Below are 20,079 nucleotides of genomic sequence, written 5' to 3'. Positions count from 1 at the left end.
AGAAATTATTACTAGCTATTTATAAAATATGTTACAAATGGTTTCGATCGATATTCGAAGCATCATAATGGAGCTGACTTGAACGGAGCTATTTCTTATGTTTCGTCAAGTTAAAAAACTGAAAATGCGTTTTTATTTAATGCGTGGTTATTTGAAACTCTCTTATATCGAAATTAAGAGACAATCTTTTAATATACACGATGTTTAAAAGTTCGGACGATATTTTTAAAGTGTTTAAAAATTATTCTTTTCATTGAAACTCATATAATAATATTATGATCTATAAGATATCTTTCTCTTCAAATAAACATAGTTTTTAGAAATACTTATATTCCCTAAACCAGCCAATATTATCATAGTTTCTTATACATTGATCGTGACAAAATTTCCTTTTTTTGTTACAAAAAAAATTATTTTACAAAAAGGATGCATACGAAAATTTTCCTTAATTAAAAAAAATGTAATTTAAGACAATTATTTTAAAATCGTTATTATACTTAAAAAAAATGTATAATATGATTTTTGCTCTAAATAAATTATTCATAAAAGTATATATTTTCTTTCTTTTGTAAAAGAATTATTCATTATTCCTTTAAAAATTCCTAGAACTTTTATAGTTTAAAGCCTTAAGGCTCGCGTTACTTCTCAAGAATACTTAAGAAAAAAAATGGAGTTATATTGATATGGTAAATTATTCTTCTTAAAAACACTGGGACTACATATGCGTACGCTGAGTTTTCTGTTATATTAAAATTTTTCAATGGAAAAAAAGGTTTCAATTATTTTCGTATATGTTCATTGATTTCAAATTAATTTCGTCTTACAATCTTTTTTTTTAAATAAGTAAGATAAAAAATAAAATAATTTTTAATCATTTTGTTTTCGCTTTAGAAAATGCTTCGCTCAGTAAGTTAAGATGATTTATTATAATATAATGAAGAATACCCTATTCGGATATTTATTCTTCTGAATTCAATAAAGAGGTTTCATCTACCCTTATTTCTCTTCAAAGATGTTTTTTATGTTTATCTAAAGATTCAAATAATACACGATGAGACGATAAAAGAAATTGTTTTCTCTCTAATAAGTTTAGTCCATCCTACGAAAGTATGGACGTAGCCAAGATATTCCATATAACATATACAGTTGCACTGCTAACTTTTAAAGCATCCCTAAAATGAGCAGTCGTCCAGGAAGGATTCGTTGTTATTAATTCCGATAAAAATCCTATACAATCACTGCTAGTTAAGGTATTTAATGGATACATTAGGGTAATAAATATCATATTCAATAAAAATATTAAACCAGAATTCAATTGTCGCTAAACATACGTCAGGAAACTGATAATAATCCAACGACAGAACTTCTTCTGCAGTATTGTTAACACTTATGCCTTTTCTAAAATTTACCCATAATATGTGCAACACCACTTTCAATTTCCAATCATTTTTAAAAGTATTCAACAGTGACCGAAAACTCATCAATAGAAGCGAATCTTAATATGCAAGTATTCAAATAACTCTCTATATTAATGTTAATCTTTGATTATTTATTAATCTCGTTGTACTCTGTTGCGATCGTAGATAACTTTAAAATATTTCAAATTGGAATAAGTATAATAGTTGTACTGCTGTGTGGAATTGATTTGATAATAGGTATCATTGTTAATAGCACTAATTAGAATTTCTCGAAATACATGAACAATAATATCTTGTAAAAATATACGACTTTATCGTTAGTGATGAATTTTATAAATGATTTGATTGTCGTTATTCTACTGAATGTCCTTGTGCCAGCTAGTGTTGATAAACATGGATTTCAATATTATTGTAGAAAGTGTCACAAGTTCATTGCGTATCGAAGCGTAACCGTTTACTTCTATTAGTTTTTTATTACTAGATTGCGGATGTTAACGCAAATATTTATTTTAGATGGAAGAAAATAAAGATTTTGAATTTGGACAGAAGTTTAACATCATTTATATTTATCGAAAATGTGTTTGTTATTTTGCATAATTTCCGTATAATGCATATGCGTTAATTTTATTACATATTCCGTACATATGTAACAGCATATGCATTTCACTGTGTACATCTCAGAAAATACGTTCTATCCATCATTGAGCACTTACACGATAACGGAGATCTAAAGTCACATCCATTCCTAAACTATCCTTGGGAAACGTAAATACAAAATGTGCCGGAGTAGCGTGATTCGCACCACCAGTGAAGGGACAACACGACGTGAATTGTACCCCTCAGAATCTATAATGTTCTAGAGACAAAATTTAAAATGTAAATTATAAAAGTGAAAACAATGCCTGAAGAAAAAAACTTCTAGGTTTAAGCGGGAGCGTATAAAAGAACTTAAAGCTTGAGGACTGGTAAAATACGTTGTTATTTTTCGCGACTTAAAATAACTTTCTAAAATTTTCAGGCTAGCACTACACACTCTTGTCCGTGATATTTAATTAAAGAAAAGAACGAGCAGCCTTAATGATAGAGTTATAGGCTAGACCAGTGATGACGAACTTTTTTGGATGCGTGGGTCAAATTCGGCTTATCGTCGATTGCAGCGCTAATGCGTGGGTCAGCAGGAGGAGGCGAATCAACTTTGGGAACTTAGAATCAAAAAAAGGCCATAAGTTCGGAATAAAATTTAGTAATCTTATTGAGAAACCTTCTGTTGTTTATGTTCGGATAGTTTTTAATATCAGGTTTATACAGTGGTCTTCCTCTAAGATATCCGTCAGTAAGATATTACTTTCCCTCAATTTACTCTACTTCTCTATTCATTTTTCCCACTCTTGACGCAAAATAGTATTTAGCATGCGCCTACGCCAACATATGTATCCCTTCTTTCTTTCTGTATTCCTTCTTCTTTTATAGCCTCATCTCTTTCGAAAGGAAAGGGGTCCCTCTTACTCTGTGAAATATTTTTCTCGGAACCAGAGCCCCGAGCTTGATATCAGGGGACCACTGTATTGCGCATTCATTAGTTTTTCACATTCCCAAGCTTATTTCTTTTCGTCGATTTTACAAAATTCATTTACAAGAATAATTTTTCACAGAAATACGTTGATTCAAATATCGTTAAAAGAGCAAGTTTCTTAATTGATTTAAAATTATTTGATAAACATTCCCATATATTTAATAGAATATTAAAAATTTTTAATATTGTTGATTATCTACGCGTGGGTCAGCATCTGACTCGCGGGTCATAGGTTTGCCACTCGTGGACAAGGCCGTTCAACGGAACGTGTATCGGTCTGCAACCGATATCTTGAATAAACATACGTACATTAGGTATTTGACCGTATCTTTGGTTGATATAGCTGCTCCATTTATGGTCACAGGAGAATATGTGAGCTTACGCAGCGTGATGGTTATATGCGCCGATTTACTTTTATTTATATTTACACGCCATTTCTGTGACATCAACTTTCTATTATTTGCATATGACATTGGAGCATATCAGTCGCGTTGAAGAGATCGCAGTCCGATGATAACAAAGCTGTATAGTCCGCAAATATTGCCGTAGTTACTTCCTCTGAGGTAGGTAAGTTGCAGAGTAGATTGCATATAGTATGTGTATTGTGTGTAGATTCTCCACATGGAAGTTCTGTGGCGATTGTGATAAGCTAACGATGAGGAAGAAAAAGGGTTAAATTAAAATAAAACACTTTTTTGAGCCAATAGAAAGTGTAATACTTCATTGGCTTGTCAGGAAAAAACTTTGCGGCTTAAAAACCCTGGTTGATGGATTCGATACAATAAGGAATGGCGTCCACCAAAGATTGGACACGCGGCTCATCTCTCGCTCGCTTCGTTTGTATATAGATACTATAATGAATCTCACCACTCGCTCGTCTATGGAAATGTAAAGAGTTCTTTTACACTTCGCTTACTCTCTTGATCGAGGCGCGTATTTCGAATATAGCTAAGAATCTACGATCTATCGAATCTTACAGCGAGGGTGGGGGTGGTGCCTTGGGTCTTGCCACGCGTAAGACACGGAGTCAGTCGAGTTTGGAACTGCTCGCGAGTAAGATCGATTGTGTGTAGATACAGTCACCCTGTGTGTAGTTTTGTTTCTTGTTAGTCTTGCGGTTAAAAGTTCAGATTATCACCATTTTTGCTATTGGCAACTTGATTTCATCGTGTAACAAATACATGTATATTAAAAAATATGATACTTTTAGTCTTGTTTTCTTAAAAATGAATTGTTATTTGATATAACTACTTGCGCAATGTATGATCCTGATGGACTCCTTACAACTGTTCAAAGGTTAAAATAAAAAATCTATTAATGTAGGATGAAAGAGATCGTTTCTCGGAAATGCATTTGTTTGTCTAGTTACGCGATGTTGCACCCAAATATCTCAAATATTTCTTATTGAAAATAAATTAATAATCTATACGTTTATAGTCAGGAATGGTCGGAAGGTTTCGAAAAGAACGGAAGAAAAAATAAAAAAGAAGCGATCTGTTGTTAGTTAGATCAGTTTAGTTTTGTTTGAATCAGCGATAGCTAATAGTTGGTAAGCTAATAGATGTGTAACATTATTCTGTTTAATTTAATAAAATTACTTTAATTTATTATTCACTATAACTTTTATTATATCTCTATATTAGCAAGAAGAAAAACTGACATCAGAATAATTAGGTACAAGACACTCTTTAAACGGTTGTACTACCTGCACAAGCATTGTATTTTTTTTTCTTCACTAATAACAGTGTTCAATAAAAATAATTAGATAAAACTTTCACAAATCGCGCGAGCACTGTGGTTTAAAATTATTTCTTTCGAAAATACTTTCGCGTGGTTTGTAGATTGTTGAAACGTTGTATGCAACTATCAAGAGGTATATGGTGCGTTAAATATATAATCAAGCTTATGTACTGATGAAATCCAATATTAAAACGGAACAAGAAATAACGTCATCCTCTCTCCCTTGACCCCTGCATTCCCTTTCTAGTCACCCTCGCGTACTACCCCATTTCTTCCCACCACACCTCACCCAAACCCTTTCACGATCTCATCGCCTCTTCCCTTGGCCCTGTGATATCCTTCTCTCCCCCCCTTCGAAGCCCCTGTTCAACGAAGGCATTTTCACAAATCACGAAGACGTGGGATATCCCCCGCCCCCTATAATTACATGATGATAGTTATGATACTCGACGTATGGAGTTTCGCATCACTAAGTGTTACAGAAAAGTTAATAAAGAGTATGCATAATCGTTTACAAGATGTTATTCGTGCCAAAGGTGGTCATACTAAATATTAAAGACTTCAAAGTTATCCGTTCAAATACAACTATAACTATATAATCTAAAGAGTCGTAAGTCCATCCAATATTAATAATATGTCGGTAAGTTTTTATATATACTTATTATATATATAAGTATATTCATGGCAAATGTTCAAGGACTTTCGTGAGTCACTATATGTTTTAACGAGGAAATCAGTATATTATTTTCGCAATGTTTGCATGCAGTCATTGGCCATAGTTATTCGCCGAATATAAAGGAATGCGTCGTTTGTAAAACGTTCATAAGTTGAAAAATGGTATTTATTTGATCATAACGAGTTAATAAATTATGTGTTTTTAATTTCGTTTCGTTTTGATGGAGTAAAGTTTCAATGACAGCGTGTTTATCAAATCTGTTATAACGTATCTTTTATCATAGTACACATTAAGAACCACTTTGTGTGGCTTATAATTTATAAGTTTTGTTTTATTATCGGAAGTGATTTTATTTTTAAGAGCATTTTTTCTTCTTTTTGTTTAAAGTGAACTTTACTTGTTGTCTTTGAACTCTATATTTTTCACAACAACGTTTCTATTTATGCCTTTATTTTTTTAATAATTACGTCATCTAAGCGAATAGCGTACATTTTAGCCCTTAATTAAACACATTCAGTCGAAATTATACTATTTTCTTCTTTCATCGAACCTATTTTTTTGTAATTCGCGCGCGGAATCTCGTATTGATTTTTTCATAAGCATCCACGCATTTTAATTCGTAGATTAAGCTATCCATATGGGTTTACATAATTTTACAATTTCCCGATAAGCGAGAGATCATGTAATCGTAATGAAACTCGTATAAACGTAATTAAGGTATGTCTAATATGTACATTCTTATGTAAGAGGGTTTGAAAAATCTCATTATAATTTTATCTATTTCGACCGCAATTAAAATTTTCGGAAAAATTACATACTTATCTACTTATGGATTAGCAATTTGAAATCTCTGCGATTACGAATATTTCCATTCTTTGACGAAACACTGCGTTATTCATTAATTTAAATAAATTTTATTGAGAATCATAATCGAATTTAGTACGAATTTAGTACTTACTCGATGTAAGTGTGTAACCAAAGATTGGTTAAATTCTAAGATGTGAATATTTTTAGACAAGTTATTTATTCTTATGTAAGATTTTATTTTTGTGATTTCGTTTTCTATTTTCTATGCAAACCTATGACTCGTGGATCAGACTAATCCACCACACCTTCTGTACTAACCGTGGCATCGATAATGATCTAACACTATAAATGGAAACTATTATATTAATTATATGGGATATTTATACAATAACTTTAGATCAATGAAGAAAACTCTCTGAATACTCTTTTAAACTCTATTCAACCGTTAAACCGCGTGTGACCTCGAGCCGTAACGACCTCTAGTTTTAATACAACATCATTTAAATAACTTATCGATACTGATGAATTGTTTGTAACTGATTATGCACAGACGGATCGGCATGATCATAATACAAAAATCGATTGTTACTCCTATAAATAACGATGATTATCTATTTTGTTGCGCGAACTATCAGCATCTTTAGTATTCTCACGAGTTGTGTCTCATTGTTAACGTTTTATGTTTTCCATCAACTACCACTCATTAACTTTTCTATATCCTCTCCCCTTCCCTATTCCACCACGTTCCATCCCCCCCTTTTCTCCATGCTCCTTTTTTCCTTTTTCACCTGCTTCCTTCTTTTCCGCCTTGTGGTTCCCAGCTTTTTCGTTTCCCCTTCCTTCTTTCACCTCTCGTTTTTCATTGGCCCCATTACCAAGGACATTGGTCCTCTTCTAAATCTGGACTGCCTATCGAGGACCCCTTGGAAACCAGATACCGGACAAACAAGCGAGCGATTATTAGAGAGGCAAAGAATTATTGTTAAGTACGAATCGTCTTACAAATTATATCGACGGTGGTGGATCGCAGAGGCGATAATTAAGGTGATATTTATATAATCACGATATCGAGACGGAGAGGCGACAATCACGGCGAGAGATAAATTTCTATTTCTTTCAACGAGATACCCATCCGGGTTAATCGTGACGAGAATGCAGCTCACGGACATAGTCCGTTATCCATCGTCGTCCATTGTATTTGATACCCAACCAGGGTTTTTTGCGCAAGGCTTTTTCCCTGACGAGCCAATAAAGCTTGCACTTATTGGCTCAACCAAGTGTTTTTTTTATTTTAATTCACCTTTTCACCCTCTCATAATTAGCTTAATCCAATCGCTGGAGGACTCCGCGTTGGAGGAATTTGGCAGATACAGACATTCAGCGTGTGTTTTGTGATTAATGATTTACTTTTAATTTAAAATTTTTGTTTTTTTTTTAACAATATTTTTTGATTGTTTTAAGCCAATACTACTATACTACTATTATACAACTAGTATACTATTATCTACTTTTAGTGCATTTCAATTACAATGATAAGTTTAATAATAATTACCTAATTTTTATTTTCTGTTTTGTTTCATTTATACATTCTATTAAACTGTAATTAATGGCCTCATCATTTTTTTTCTTACACGCGCCAAAAAAAAGTATAACTTTTAAAAATATTGAAAAAGATTAGACGAGGAAAAAGAAAATAAATCCGTTATGGATTATCGTGGCGAAACTTTACAATTTCAATTATTCAAAAAGAAATCATTTTTATATATTTGTGTTATTTTTCGTAATTTGTGTCGTTTTATTGTTTATAATTAAGAAAAATATATATTCTCTCTCTAAAACAAGAAAAATAACAGATATTTCTAGAACAATATTAAACTGTTACCGTGTACCGAAAACGGTGCACTTGTCCTAGAAACGAAATCTTCTCATAAACAGCATGTAAGGGAACGTGTTAAACGAAACGATGGATGATCGAGGACGAATTTTATTGCTTTTCCCTTCTATTATTAATATCTGTATTATTATTATATTTGATTATTTCATTCAATTATTATACTATTAGGTTGGTGCATATGAAATGTCGGATTTTCCTTACATGTGAACGTTTGTCCTCCCCGTTTTCGTTATTCTTGTATTTTTGGCATAACTTCATTTATAGTCGTACCGTCGACAGCCAGAGTCACATTCAACAAAACATATTTTCTCAAAAATGTTTAATTTTTCAGTTTTTTTAAATTTTATAAGGATATAAATTTAATTGATATTCGTGTAATTTTTTATATGAGTATAAACTTGGTAATAATGCTGCAAAATCTGCACGTGGTGCAGATAAACCAGGTGTTTTTAAAGAATACTGGTAACGATCGAAAAGTGCATCGTTAGTTTGAAAAACTTCGGTCTCGTGAATTTTACCTTCAAAACGAACCTCGTCAAAGATTCAAAATGTCCGTGAAAAACGATATTTAGAAACGAATTCAACTTTATTTACAAAAGAACTTCCTACTAGAATGAAAATTGATCATACAACAATATTGCGACACCTTTCTGAAATTGGCAAGGTGAAAAAAATAGATAAGTGTATAACGCACGAATTAACCGAGCGAAATAGACTGGATCGAATAAACGTATTCTCATCATTACTAACTCAATTTTTTCAAATAAATAAAAATATGAAATTTTGGCGCACCTATCTTATTCATCGGATCTTTCGCTAACTAACTTTCATTTTTTTAAACCTTTACAACAATTTGTACGTGCTTAACAATCTAAAAATGAAGACAGTTTGAAAAAATGCATATCAAAGTTTATTGATTCTGAAGATAAGAATTTCTTTAAGACCGAAATCTGTGCATTATAATCTCGTTAAGGAAAGTGTAATGAAGCGAATGCAGCATATTTTGATTAAATAAACAGCTTTTGAAAAAAAGAGATATGCAGTTTTATATATTCACTTAAAAATCCGACATTTCATACGCACCAACCTAATACAATAATTTGATAGAATTGTAAATGCACATAATCTCCCGAATCACAAATTAATTATCGTCGAATCATGTGTGTGTGTGTGTGTGTGTATGTTTGTGTGTGTGTACTACTTTTTTGTTATATTTCTAAACTGAACTATCTCTTTCCACGTCGTTCTTTTAAACACTTTATCGACCGCTAACTTATTAATCAGCATTTCGATTGCCAGCGCTTTTTGACCGCTAGCCTATTAATCGGCTTTTCGATTACCAACGTTTATCGACCTATTAATCTTTTATTATATATATTAATCAACCTATTAATCGGCCTATTAATCGATTTTTAAATATCGACGGTTTTCGTACAGTTGGAAAATTAGTCGATACTGTGAGTAAATATGCCTGCGATTAAGTCGGTACTTAGTGAGTGGCAGCCTCAACTACAAGCGGTCAATAAAGTGTTAACGTAACTTGCGTAATGCATACTGTCCCCCTCTATCCTCTATTTTCATTTCCTATCGGAATCCTAACTTTGCGTTATCACGGATAACATTAATCATATGACAACTTTGTTATTTGTTACGTTCGGTATTTGTACCTGCTCAACATACATACTCTTTTGTGCACTTATACTCACACTATTACAACACTAGAAAAAGAAAAAAGAACATTTTCTGTAGCTTTTGTTCTTGCACAATATATACATCTTTTGAATTTCTCCTATTCTCACACAGTTTTGTATAGTATAATATTTAATCAAAATATTACGAAATAATTATTATACAGATATTAATAATTACAGGAGGAAAAAAACAATAAATAACAGCCTTGATCGTTCTTTTTTTATCTATTACTCATTGTCTATCTGCTTCTCTTCTTATCTGCACTTCTACATTTTTCTATTCTTCACTTATCATTTAACAAATCATTCGCACACATACGCTCATATCAATCCTTTCTCTCTCTCTCTCTCTTCTCTCTCTCTCTCTCTCTCTCTCTCTCGAATACATTCACGCTCATCTCACGTTCGTCTCATTTTCGGCGACATTTTTTTCACACAACAGTAACATTCGTTGTAAAAAAAAAAACATCATCTGCAGATAATTATTCCACGTGAAATATGTCTAATTCAATGTGAGTAAAAATTATTATCAATTATTTTTTTATTATTATATAAAATTGTTAAAAACTGATTTTGAAATACTATATTATTTTGATAATTTATAGAAGGTATTCAACTTCACACAATTATTACTTGACGGCGCCATCGTCATCGGCTGATGCAATCATCGATGGACCGAATACCGCCAGCAAATTACCTCGTATTCTTACGAGAAGATATCCCCTTGCTCAAAGTTATAAAATGTATCTAGAAGTGGGAATCTGCGTGTCTCACTATTCCTCAATTCATCTAATATTGGGTAATAATGAAGGTATTGAAATAATTTTCGATATGCATACATGGATAGATTTGATACGTAAAAGATATATAATTGATAAAATGAGAATTGACCAATCGGTCGATATTGGCAATATGATAACTGTCAAATGTGTCACATACAACAAAATTCAATTGTTAACATTTGCTAGTGATTCATCATTAATATACATGCCTATAGAGAAACGATGCTTCAAATGTGTAATTAAGAATGCTGCGTCAATAGCACGTATTTATATTTAACGGAAAATCTTGACATAGTTCAAGCAAAATATAATGAATTCGCTGAAATTTTAAAGCAATTTAGCCATGGTAAACAATCGATATATATTAATTACAGTAAAATAATTATGGCATACAATAAATTCGATAAAAGTTCAATTATCGATTGCGAATTAGCAGTCATATGTAGCAAACAAATGATGTTGGAAAATTAGAAATATTTTAATATTATTTATTGCGGAGACGAGACATTTTCTTGCTAATGGTACCCGGTGGCCAGGCCGCATTAACATTTTTCTTTTTTTTTTCATCAGAACTGAAGTCGTTCATTTTCATTAAAAACCGCTTTAAACGCCTTTACGATCAATTAACAACTGCGTGATATCATGACAATGACCGTTAATTACGACATATGAAAAACGAGATATCTCGTCGTTCGTCCGTAATGTGTTAATCAACATTTTGCACGAATTTATAAAAATATAATTTATTGGAAATATATATACTATTTATAAAAATATTCGATTAATAAAGACATATTAAATAAGGAATAAATACATTTATAAAACATCATTTTTAATATCTAATTGATGAAATAAAATTTGAATGAGTTAATATTTGAAGAATAGTTATTTAGCATCGTAATGCCAGTTACAAAATACTAACGTTTCAACAAATGGACAACGTATTAATTTGTTGATGTTAATTTTAACGTTGAAAATTCTGATGTACTCATCAACTTTTATGTGAAGATTTAATGCTTTCAATAAATAATGACAGAACAGTTTCTACAATCCGACATGGTACCTAAATTGATGCTATATTTATACGACATTTAGAAAACGTTTATTGTAGACAATTTGTATCATATTTTAGCTATTATAAGTCTCTTGTAACTCACATGCTTATTGAATCATAATCAGACCAACTAATGCATGTGAAGTAATTAATTTTCAACATTTATAAATTGTATATATAATAATATAGTAATAAAAGTTTTGGAAGTTATTTTTAATTATGTGAATAATTAACCAGAGTTTTTATGCCATAAGAGTTTACCCTGACCAGTAAAGTGTAAAGTTTACCTAAGCCAGTAAAGTATATACTTTGTATAGGCTCTGAACCAAGTGTTTTATTTCTTATTTCTTATTTCTTATTTTAATTAAACCCTTCTTCTTCCTCATGTGCATAAATAAATAAATTAGATTATACTTATGAATTAAACCTTTATCAATTGTATTTAATATCTTAATTTTATTATTTTATCGTCTTTTTTACAAATGTAGAATATATTCAGAGGCGGGATAAAATGTTTGGAGTTATTTTTGAAGTTATTTTTGAATTTATTGAGGTTATATTTGTTTTTGTACGTCAAAGAAGTATATCTTTTTACGTGCGTACATAAGTACACACACTAGTTTTTTTAATTTCAGGCACTGTGAAGGTCGTTATCACTGCAGCAGTGGGAAGACTTTTTTGTGGAGCCTTGGAAGATTGGGAATAACTCGCTGAATTTTCAATATTTTGGTCCAAAAATTTTATCATGTATGTATTTATTGTAAATCCACAAATATATCCTTAAAACATTTCATGCATTAGTTTTCTCTACAAAAATTCCCAAAAATCATCTTTTTTCGTCACGCGGTCACACTAATGGTGCCCCTTAACACAGATTTTTTTGTAGTATATCCTTTCATAATGCTAAGGTCCTTTAACATACCTTTTTATTAATATAATAATATTCTATTTTACTGCTATAATACACACTTCGTTAATTTATTTTATATTTTCTTCTTTCTCTCTATTCGTGTGAAAATTATTATCTACTTTATTTGTTTTTCTTTTTTTACGTGTTTTCATTGATCTCTCATGTTTCTTAATTTTACGTATGAATAATTTTTTTCTGTTTTTGTACGCATAATAAAATATATAATAAAATAATAAACTTATACTATTATATGTGATAATTTGTTATTGCACTTTTATTATAAATTGTTGAAAATTATTTATTAGAAAAAAATTAGAAATAATAAATTTTGTAACATATTTCGCAAATTATAAAGGAAAATTGATTACTTGAATTACAGTTAACATTTTATTTTTTAACAGGTATATAAAAATAGATAAATCTTCAATATATACTTACAAATATAACAATTGTATATATTCTAATTAGTAACAATTCTATATATAATATTTTTATATCCATGAGTTTTAACATTTACTGTACATTTAATAATATTTATTAAACGCAGATTCCAGAGTGATAGTTATCGTAAAAGCATTCAATAGTCCATCATGAATTGTCATCAAAAATTTTTCATAAAATGATTCGATATGCATGTTACGCTTCGAAATTATTAAAACCAAATGAAAGAGAAATATTTTTAAACGTTAATCAGGTTTGTTTTCCAACAGATCTTTTAAGAAATTGATGTTTATGTAATAAGTCATCTTTTATTAATTGCGCAATAAGTTAAAAAATTTATTATTTCTAATTTTTTTCTAATAAATAATTTTCTCTTTCCTGTATATATTTAAAATTTACGAAATATGAAAAAAAAATTTGAAAACAGATAGAAAAAAATTATTAAAAAAAACTTCCCCCATGAAGGATCGAACAATAACTAGCGGCACGAGAAGCAAGAACGGTACTACTTACGCTAGTACGTCACTTGATAAACGGTTGAAATTAAGATAATATAAACATATATACAACGAAAATCAAAACTTTAAAACCTTTTTTTCTCAAAATTGGCTGAACATTTTGAAAAAACCCTTTACCACGGTAACACCCTAAAAGTATACTACTAATATACCAAAGCTCGTTAAAATCTGAGTATCTTAGTGTAAGGGTCCCCTTGTCAGTATTAAATATAAGATTGAAGTAATAAAATCATTGATTTATCAAAACGAAAAAGAACAAAAAAAAAGAATTGAACAAATTTGGAAAAATTAAAAATTTTCGGAGATTAAGAAATAGAAAATATGTTCATAATTTTTTGCTAAATAATTTATCGATTGATTTACCGATAATTCGAAAAGTATACAACAGTGCAACATGCAACATGCAACATTTCTAATAAATAAGATCATATAAAATTATTTAATTATACATTATTTTGATTTAAATATTTCTTTCATTAAATTGAAATTTAATGAATTGATGGAGCAAGTCTTATATCGAACGCAGCGATCAATTCGTTTGGTATAACGTTTATTTGTATTCCACCTTGCAAAAAAAAATTATTTAATTAGTAATTATTTCATAATGTTAAATAAATGTAAAATGACATATATGAAAAGAAAACAAAAACTACAGATAAATATGTAAAAAAATACAGAAAATAATCAATACAAATACTCAATATACATTAAATACTTATGAATCGTAAAAATCCTAATGTAGTAGACATGTAAATATCAAAATATTGATTAAATAAATAAAAATCAAAAAATGAATGAAAAACGGAATACGTTGCTGTATACCTTCAATTGAGTGTAATTAATTGTCGTAACATCGCCATGTTGATATTTTCCAGGGACTTTTAATTTTTCTTTTTTCGACGCTCTTAAGTCCATAAATCGATCAATTATAACTCGGATTTTTCTTCAACAGTATTATCTAACAATAAGGATTTCCAGTATAATGTACTTCTATGTGCCAAATAGATCTTTCACCGTTTAATATGTAGAATGTAACGATACGAGAAGTAACGATTCCTTCATCGAGAGCAAAACCGATATTTATAGCCTTAAAATTATTCGAGTGAACAAACTCCTTGATACCAAGTTTACCACCAATTTCTTCATCGGGTAAAAAGGATATATGAATAGTTCTCTCGAAGCGTTGATTAGACATTTTCATACGTCTTACAGCTTCCAAATACTGTATTCCGACACATGTCATATTTTGACTGCTACATAAGTAGATGTTTCCATGTTCGTCCATGTGAGCGTTGAATGATAGATATGTCCATTTATCCTAAAAAATGCATGTAAGATCTATATTTATAGTAATAGTATATATTTATTAGTGATTAAAAAGGTATAATGTTTGAAAATAATAAGAGATAGAATAGTAAGTATCTACAATCTAAACCAATAGTCTAATGCCACGATATATTAGGTGCAACCCTTTACGTCCGAAGACAACCGTTTTAATTAGCGAAGAACACCCGAACCCGACTCTTTGTCGCCTATCGTCGTCTTTTGTCCATTATGAATAAGGCCTCTCCCTGCACTTTCAAATCGAGAACGTTCGAGAGACTTCGACGTGGCCACACAAAGGCGATAAGTCCAGACGGTGTAACCTTACAACCTAAACAAATACTCTTGTCTCACGCAACGGTCCCTTTTCCCATCCTCAACCGATGCATTCCTTCATTCCTTTCAACCATTCACACCCATACCATTACACATATGGTAGATGAAGGCCCACACAAACATGAAATACTTATTTTTACACTTCTCAAATATTCCCCAACCCTACATGCATTTATTTAATTAGTAAATAATCCTTCAATAATCAATACTAATTGACAAATTTAAAGAGAGAGTCAGTTAATGAGCTTAGTAATCTCATAATATCTTTTCGCAAATTATATTACTAACCTCAAAGACAGGTACTACATCCATATGACTGTTCAAGAGAATAGCTGGTTCAGTTGGCTCCGTACCCAACCATGTAAGAATCACGATGTGTTTTCCTGAATGTAGATGATATACTTTAACTGGTAAGTCGAGAGACTTTGTCTGCTTCTGTAAGAATTCAACGCAAGCATATGTAATCAAATATTAGGTTGGTGCGTATGAAATGTCGGATTTTTAAGTGAATATTTAAAATTGCATATCTTTTTTCAAAAGCTGTTTATTTAATCAAAATATGCTCCATTCGCTTCAATATACTTTTCCCAACGGGATTATAATGCACAGATGTCGGTCTTAAAGAAATTTTGATCTTTAGAATTAATAAACTCTGATATGGACTTTTTCAGACTGTCTTCATTTTTAGATTGTTTAGCACGTACAAATTGTTGTAAAGGTTTAAAAAAATGAAAGTTAGTTAGCGAAAGATCCGATGAATAAGATAGGTTCGCCAAAATTTCATATTTTCATTTATTTGAAAAAATTGGGTTAGTAATGATGAGAATACGTTTAATCGATCCAATATATTTCGCTCGGTTAATTAGTGCGTTATACACTTATCTATTTTTTTCACCTTGCCAATTTCAGAAAGGTGTCGCAATATTGTTGTATGATCAATTTTCATTCTAATAGAAAGTTCTTTTGTAAATAAAGTTGAATTCGTTTCTAAATATCGTTTTTCACGGACGTTTTGAATCTTTGACGAGGTTCGTTTTGAAGGTAAAATTCACGAGACCGAAGTTTTTCAAACTAACGATGCACTTTTCGATCGTTACGTGCAGATTTTGCAGAATTCTTACCAAGTTTATACTCATATTAAAAAATTACACGAATATCAATTAAATTCATATCCTTATAAAATTTAAAAAAAATTAAAAAATTAAACATTTTTGAGAAAATCTGTTTTGTTGAAATGTGACTCTGGCTGTCGACGGTACGACTATAAATGAAGTTATGCCAAAAATACAAGAATAACGAAAACGGGGAGGACAAACGTTCACATGTAAGGAAAATCCGACATTTCATATGCACCAACCTAATAGTATAATAATTGAATGAAAATAATCAAAATATAATAATAATACAGATATTAATAATAGAAGGGAAAAGCAATAGTAAATTCGTCCTCGATCATCCATCGTTTCGTTTAACACGTTCCCTTACATGCTGTTTATGAGAAGAATTCTTTTCACGGACAAGTGCACCGTTTTCGGTACACGGTAACAAGTTTAATATTGTTCTAGAATATCAGTTATTTTTCTTGTTTTTGAGAGAGAATATATATTATTTTCCTAATTATAAACAATAAAACGACACAAATTACGAAAAATAACACAAATATAAAAATGATTTCTTTTTGAATAATTGAAATTGTAAAGTTTCGCCACGATAATTCCATAACGGATTTTTTTTCTTTTTCCTCGTCTAATCTTTCTTCAATATTTTTAAAGTTATACTTTTTTTGGCGCGTGTAAGAAAAAAATGATGAGGCCATTAATTACAGTTTAATAGAATGTATAAATGAAACAAAACAGAAAATAAAATTAGGTAATTATTATTAAACTTATCATTGTAATTGAAATGCACTAAAAGTAGATAATAGTATACTAGTTGTATAATAGTAGTATAGTAGTATTGGCTTAAAACATCAAAAATATTGTTAAAAAAAAACAAAAATTTTAAATTAAAAGTAAATCATTAATCACAAAACACGCTGAATGTCTGTATTTGCTAAATTCCTCCAACGCGGAGTCCTCCAGCGATTGGATTAAGCTAATTATGAGAGGGTGAAAAGGTGAATTAAAATAAAATAAAACACTTGGTTGAGCCAATAAGTGCAATGCTTTATTGGCTCGTCAGGGAAAAAGCCTTGCGGCAAAAACCCTGGTTGGTATCAAATACAATGGACGACGATGGATAACGGACTATGTCCGTGATCTGCTTCTCGTCACGATTAACCCGGATGGGTAATCTCGTTGAAAGAAATAGAAATTATATCTCTCGCCGTTGATTGTCGCCTCTCCGTCTCGATATCGTGATTATATAAATATCACCTTAATTATCGCCTCTGCGATCCACCACCGTCGATATAATATTTGTAAGACGCATTCGTCTTAACAGGTAAATTCTTTGCCTCTCTAATAATCCTCTCGCTTGTTGTCTCCGGGTATCTTGTTTCCAAGTGTACTCGTAGGCGTCCAGCGTTAGAATAGACCGAATGTCTTTGGTAATGGGACCTGCAGGGTGCACTCACTCGACGGTCGAGTGGTGGGGGTTATGAACGCTAGTTACTAGCAACTCTCTATAGATTAGTGCGCGCACAATAAATCTCGTTTTTTAGTTATAATCGATTTTTGGTTCTAATCGATTCCGATCGTACAATATAGAAATCATTTAATGTTTAAATGTAATCCTTTAAATATCTCGAAACAAGAAACATATAACTTAGACCACTTTCATAATTATAAGCACATATAACAAAAGTGCAATAACAAATTATCACATATAATAGTATAGGTTTATTATTTTATTATATATTTTATTATGCGTACAAAAACAGAAAAAAATTTTCATACGTAAAATTAAGAAACATGAGAGATCAATGAAAACACGTAAAAAAAAGAAAAACAAATAAAGTAGATAATAATTTTCACACGAATAGAGAGAAAGAAGAAAATATAAAATAAATTAACGTAGTGTGTATTATAGCAGTAAAATAGAAATAATTATTATATTAATATAAAGCCAAGATCAACCAGAAAATATAATAATAATTATTATTAAATGCATAAGTATATTAAAAATGACTACTGCATTTGTTCATCCAAGAAGAAAAAGAAGAAAAAAAGGAGTTGTCAAGCTTAACGTATTGTGAAATAATTAATAATATATAAATGTTAATTTTTGTACGGATGAAAAATTGTGAAAATATTACTAGCCATCGTAATCAGTTGATGTTATAACAAGTTGATCGAAAATATACAAAAAGGTATGTTAAAGGACCTTAGCAATATGAAAGGATATACTACAAAAAAATCTGTGTTAAGGGGCACCATTAGTGTGACCGCGTGACGAAAAAAGATGATTTTTGGGAATTTTTGTAGAGAGAACTAATGCATGAAATGTTTTAAGGATATATTTGTGGATTTACAATAAATACATACATGATAAAATTTTTGGACCAAAATATTGAAAATTCAGCGAGTTATTCCCAATCTTCCAAGGCTCCACAAAAAGTCTTCCCACTGCTGCAGTGATAACGACCTTCACAGTGCCTGAAATTAAAAAAACTAGTGTGTGTACTTATGTACGCACGTAACAAGATATACTTCTTTGACGTACAAAAACAAATATAACCTCAATAAATTCAAAAATAACTTCAAAAATAACTCCAAACATTTATCCCGCCTCTGAATATATTCTACATTTGTAAAAAAGACGATAAAATAATAAAATTAAGATATTAAATACAATTGATAAAGGTTAATTCATAAGTATAATCTAATTTATTTATTTATGCACATGAGGAAGAAGAAGGGTTTAATTAAAATAAGAAATAAGAAATAAAACACTTGGTTCAGAGCCTATACAAAGTATAATACTTTACTGGCTTAGGTAAACTTTACACTTTACTGGTCAGGGTAAACTCTTATGGCATAAAAACTCTGGTTAATTATTCACATAATTAAAAATAACTTCCAAAACTTTTATTACTATATTATTATATATACAATTTATAAATGTTGAAAATTAATTACTTCACATGCATTAGTTGGTCTGATTATGATTCAATAAGCATGTGAGTTACAAGAGACTTATAATAGCTAAAATATGATACAAATTGTCTACAATAAACGTTTTCTAAATGTCGTATAAATATAGCATCAATTTAGGTACCATGTCGGATTGTAGAAACTGTTCTGTCATTATTTATTGAAAGCATTAAATCTTCACATAAACAGTTGATGAGTACATCAGAATTTTCAGCGTTAAAATTAACATCAACAAATTAATACGTTGTCCATTTGTTGAAACATTAGTATTTTGTAACTGGCATTACGATGCTAAATAACTATTCTTCAAATATTAACTCATTCAAATTTATTTCATCAATTAGATATTAAAAATGATGTTTTATAAATGTATTTATTCCTTATTTAATATGTCTTTATTAATCGAATATTTTTATAAATAGTATATATATTTCCAATAAATTATATTTTTATAAAAATTCGTGCAAAATGTTGATTAACACATACGGACGAACGACGAGATATCTCGTTTTTCATATGTCGTAATTAACGGTCATTGTCATGATATCACGCAGTTGTTAATTGATCGTAAAGGCGTTTAAAGCGGTTTTTAATGAAAATGAACGACTTCAGTTCTGATGAAAAAAAAAAGAAAAATGTTAATGCGGCCTGGCCACCGGGTACCATTAGCAAGAAAATGTCTCGTCTCCGCAATAAATAATATTAAAATATTTCTAATTTTCCAACATCATTTGTTTGCTACTTATGACTGCTAATTCGCAATCGATAATTGAACTTTTATCGAATTTATTGTATGCCATAATTATTTTACTGTAATTAATA

The 20,079-nt window shown here is 30.4% G+C and overlaps 1 protein-coding gene and 1 long non-coding RNA gene across 3 annotated transcripts; one reads left to right on the top strand and one right to left on the bottom strand.

Annotated features, from left to right (window-relative positions):
- Positions 1-10,486: 10,486 nt before the first annotated feature.
- Positions 10,487-12,426, top strand: LOC122522783. Its single transcript, XR_006305154.1, has 2 exons — positions 10,487-10,610; positions 12,271-12,426. It is a non-coding gene; the product is annotated as an uncharacterized LOC122522783 (long non-coding RNA).
- Positions 12,427-14,437: 2,011 nt separating this feature from the next.
- LOC122522778 (aminoacylase-1-like) lies at positions 14,438-18,728 on the bottom strand. 2 transcript variants are annotated; one of them, XM_043644060.1, is made up of 3 exons: positions 18,649-18,728; positions 15,452-15,598; positions 14,438-14,822 (listed from the first exon to the last, which is right to left on the bottom strand). In XM_043644060.1, the coding sequence occupies exons 2-3, from the start codon at positions 15,473-15,475 to the stop codon at positions 14,463-14,465; spliced, it is 384 nt and encodes a 127-aa protein (XP_043499995.1). In that variant the 5' UTR covers positions 15,476-15,598; positions 18,649-18,728; the 3' UTR covers positions 14,438-14,462. The 2 variants fall into 2 exon arrangements, 1 of the variants encoding a protein (XP_043499995.1); XR_006305149.1 differs by lacking the exons at positions 14,438-14,822; positions 18,649-18,728 and adding an exon at positions 14,916-15,158.
- Positions 18,729-20,079: the final 1,351 nt, after the last annotated feature.

This window comes from Polistes fuscatus, unplaced genomic scaffold (genome assembly GCF_010416935.1).
Source record: "Polistes fuscatus isolate 324 unplaced genomic scaffold, CU_Pfus_HIC Scaffold58, whole genome shotgun sequence".
Classification (NCBI taxonomy): domain Eukaryota; kingdom Metazoa; phylum Arthropoda; class Insecta; order Hymenoptera; family Vespidae; genus Polistes; species Polistes fuscatus.
This window is presented reverse-complemented; position numbering and strand designations above follow the sequence as displayed.